At 41.2% G+C, this 4,076-nt stretch overlaps 1 protein-coding gene across 1 annotated transcript; it reads right to left on the bottom strand.

Annotated features, from left to right (window-relative positions):
• Positions 1-389: 389 nt before the first annotated feature.
• MORF3 (plastid developmental protein DAG) lies at positions 390-3,173 on the bottom strand. The gene is made up of 4 exons (XM_078589291.1): positions 2,747-3,173; positions 1,644-1,741; positions 1,503-1,568; positions 390-809 (listed from the first exon to the last, which is right to left on the bottom strand). Exons 1-4 carry the CDS (start codon positions 3,106-3,108, stop codon positions 592-594), a joined length of 744 nt encoding a protein of 247 aa, XP_078445417.1. The 5' UTR covers positions 3,109-3,173; the 3' UTR covers positions 390-591.
• Positions 3,174-4,076: the final 903 nt, after the last annotated feature.

The raw sequence follows: 4,076 nt of genomic DNA, 5'->3' as shown, positions 1-4,076 counted from the left end.
GTGGCCCCAGTTCACCCGACGAAAAAGTCACCGTATAAATAGTTTCAGTTCTCGAGGGTGAACACTTAAATGGCACATTTACCCCTAAAGCCGTTTAAGCTGGGCTCTTTTCTCAGGCCCATTACTCCGTTGACCTCCTCCAGTCAACCTGAGACTCGGACTTTCAAAAGAGTGGGCCCAGTTCAGCCGATGAAAAAGTCAACGCATGAATAATATTCAGATAATTGAGTCTAAATCTCTAAATGACAATTTCGCCCCTGTTGACCGCTCAAATTGGGCTCTTTTCTAAGACCCATTAATCTGTTGACTTCGTCTAGTCAACCCCACACTTTGACCTGTCAACCACCCAAAAGAGTGGTGAGTGGCCCGTTTCCACTATACACAAGGCCAACAAAGAAAGTAACTGGATTTCGTTGGAGTTTGCCAAATGACAGTTTTGCCCCTGTTGACCACTCGCAACCTTTCCGACCAAGGCCAATTCCCCATTGACCTGCTCCAGTCAAACTAAGACTTTGACTTTCAAGCACTTTCACGGGTCAAACAACCTCACCATGGAATTAAGTCAACGCTGAAATCCTGATGGCTCAGAGATCAGCGGCGTTGGACGGAGAAATCATCCGGCTGGACTGCGTCTCCGGGCATTGACCGAGTGAACGAACCGTGCGTTGACTGCGTTGACTCTCTTGTTTCTACTGGCACGGGCTCCCGGTGCGGCTCGTACCGAGGACGGGGCCGGCTGCGAGTCTGCTGGCGCTCGTTGAAGCGGAACTGAGGCCTGTGGATGACCTTCCCGTCAACGAAAAGATCGCCTGTCAAACAAATAACCGCGTATTCAATAAACATAAACGAGAATGGAAGTGTGATTGGCTTATCATGATGAACAATTGATAATTCATTAATATCATTGAATAATCTGAGTTCAGCAATAATTTCCTTACAAGCAAGCCATAATCAGAAAATAAAACCCAGGAATTTTTAAGGAGAGATATAATGTATCTGAGCCAGATAATAAAATTGCACATTCTCTGGTTTTTGTACAAATTTTTCTATAGAATAAATGATGATGGATCATGGTCTCTTAAACCATGGTTAAGTGTATTCTTAACCATGGTTCAGAAGATCATCTAGAGAGAGAGATCAAGCATATGTATACCACAAAATATCGCAATAGATTGTCTGATTCTTTCAAAATTCTTTCAACGCAAGTTTCATGGCTCATTTCCCTATGTAGGGCAATCTTAATGCTAAATGATAGCCCTAATCCTAGTTCTAGAACCTCAATAATTTTAAGTGGTGTGTAATGGGAGGAAAAAAAAACCGAGCAACGCGTTCAATCCCAGAGAAATCTCTTTTTTCAGTTCAGATTCTAGACACCAATGAACTTTTTATATTAAATGCAAGATATTACTGACGGAAAAAAGCTAATTAAAAAAAAAACTATCAATTAGACAAGAACGAAATACGCTGCAAAATAAACTATCTCACTGATGGCTGACACTAACCTCCATAATCCTTGTTGGGTACGTCGAGGTAAGAATCAGGCAACACCCAAAGAACTCCAGGAAGCCCTAATTTACAGAAAATCCAACGGAAATTCATCATCTATTGTTTGATTATCAACGAAAAGATTAAGAATCGATCACCTTTCATTTTATAAGAAAGTTCTTCAGATATCAACGCCCCAAAACCCGTGTAGGTGGTCGTACAAACGGAGTAAATCTTCTTCTTCGCCTCCTCCTCGCTGATCACAATATTTTTTCAAGACTCGTTAAGACTCTCCAAGGATAAATTTTATGAAATTACTCTTGAGCTTATTAGCAGACATTATGCATTTGAATCAGATAATACCATTCAAGTTCTCTGATTGATCTGAAACCTTTTTACAATGGAATGAATGCTGATAGGTCATGGTTTCTTAAATTAAACAATTTGAATCTGCAACATGTATTCATAACCACGGTTCCTCGAGAAAGAAAACAATGATTTTAACATGGAGAGATATTATCTATCTGAATCAGATAATAACATTTCAAGTTCTCTGATTGTTCTGAACCTTTTTCCAGTGGGATGAATACTGATGGGTCAGGGTCTCTTAATTTGGACAAATCCAATCAGTGAAAGTGTGAACATATCCATGATTCCCAGAGAGAGAAGTCGAATGATTTTACAAGGAAGAGATATCATGCATGTGACACAGACAATAGCCTTTCAAATTCTCTGATTTTTCTGAAACTTTTATGCAATGGAATGAATGCGGATGTTTCAATATTTCTTAAATTGAACAATTCCAATCTGCAAAAATTTAATCATTACCATAGTTCCTAGAGAGAGAAAAACAAAAGATTTTGCAAACGAGAATTATTATGTATCTGAGTCAGAAGATAACATTTCAAGGTCTCTGATTGATCTGAAACTCTTTTTCCATAAAATGAGTGCTCATGTGTCATACTTTATCAATTTGAACATTATATGGTTCCCGGGGTGAGAAATCGAATGATTTTATAAAGGGTAGATACTCTATATCTAACTCAGACAAAAACATCTCAAGTTATCTGATTGTTCTGAAACTTTTTTCCAGTGGAAAGATTACCGGCTCGTCAAGGTTTCTTAAAATCAAAAAATTCCAATCCGCAAAACAGATTCATAAGCATGATTCCTAGAGTTTTTTCAAAAAAAAAAAAAGCATGATTCTTAGAGACAAAAAACCAAAAAAAAAAAAAAAGGAAATTCAAAGAAAAGGCCTCACCTTCCGAGGACGGCCGCAAGGGTTCTGACATAAGCGTTGATCATCTCATCCTCCGAGGGTTTAGGGTTTTCGGGGAACTCCATGACGATGAGCCAGTGTTCGTAGTCGCATCCATCAAGAAGAATGGTCTCCTTGGGCGGGCGAGCGCCGGAGTTTGGGGGCGAGTCGCCGAGAGGGGAATAGCTAGAGCCGGAGGACGTCATCTTCGATCTAGAGAAAACCGACCATGGCGAAGCCGCGGGCAGAGCTCGCAAGAGGCGATTGCGACCCAGGAAGGCTGAGCCAGTGAAGGAAGGCTTCGGCTGGGAAGAGACGGCTCGAGAGAGAAGATGGGCGACGCTTCGACGGATCGGTGCCGCCATTGTTGGAGCTTGGAAAGCCCGAGCGAGCTCTGAACTTTGGGGAAGTAGCAAATATCTCTCTTATTTGTCTGTGCAGTGCACTTTAGTTTATTTTAAGGTTCGTCATCAATCTCGTTGACGATGACGTTGATGATGATGGATGTTAGGGTTTTTGATGCTGATGACGGATGTTAGGGTTTTTCGTAATGATGACGGATATTAGGGTTTTTCATGATGATGACGGATGTTAGGGTTTTTCATGCTGATGCAAGATGTTAGGGTTTTTCGCGATGATGACAGATGTTAGGGTTTTTCATGATGATGACGGATGTTAGGGTTTTTCGTGATGATGACGGATGTTAGGGTTTTTCGTGATGATGACGGATGTTAGGGTTTTTCGCGATGATGACAGATGTTAGGGTTTTTCTTGATGACGACGGATGGTAGGGTTTTTCGTGATGATGACGGATGTTAGGGTTTTTCGTGATGATGACGGATGTTAGGGTTTTTCGCGATGATGACGGATGTTAGGGTTTTTCTTGATGACGACGGATGTTAGGGTTTTTCGTGATGATGACGGATGTTAGGGTTTTTGATGATGATGATGGATGTTAGGGTTTTTTGTGATGATGACAGATGTTAGGGTTTTTTCGTGATGATGACAGATGTTAGGGTTTTTCGTGATGATGACAGATGTTAGGGTTTTTCATGTGATGACAGATGCGAGGGTTTTTCGTGATGATAACAGATGTTAGGGTTTTTTGTGATGATGACAGATGTTAGGGTTTTTGATGATGATGATGGATGTTGGGGTTTTTCATGATGATGACGGATGCTAGGTTTTTAACGATGACATTGACATGTAAGATCCCAAAGTAGGCCGCCTTCATGCGTAGAGGCATGCATGCTAACTGTGCATGGTGTGTCTGCACACTTGGAATTGGGATAGAAAGCCGATTTCGTCACGTGGACACTACATGCATGCCCCT

This window comes from Wolffia australiana, chromosome 17 (genome assembly GCF_029677425.1).
Source record: "Wolffia australiana isolate 7733 chromosome 17, ASM2967742v1".
Lineage (NCBI taxonomy): Eukaryota > Viridiplantae > Streptophyta > Magnoliopsida > Alismatales > Araceae > Wolffia > Wolffia australiana.
This window is presented reverse-complemented; position numbering and strand designations above follow the sequence as displayed.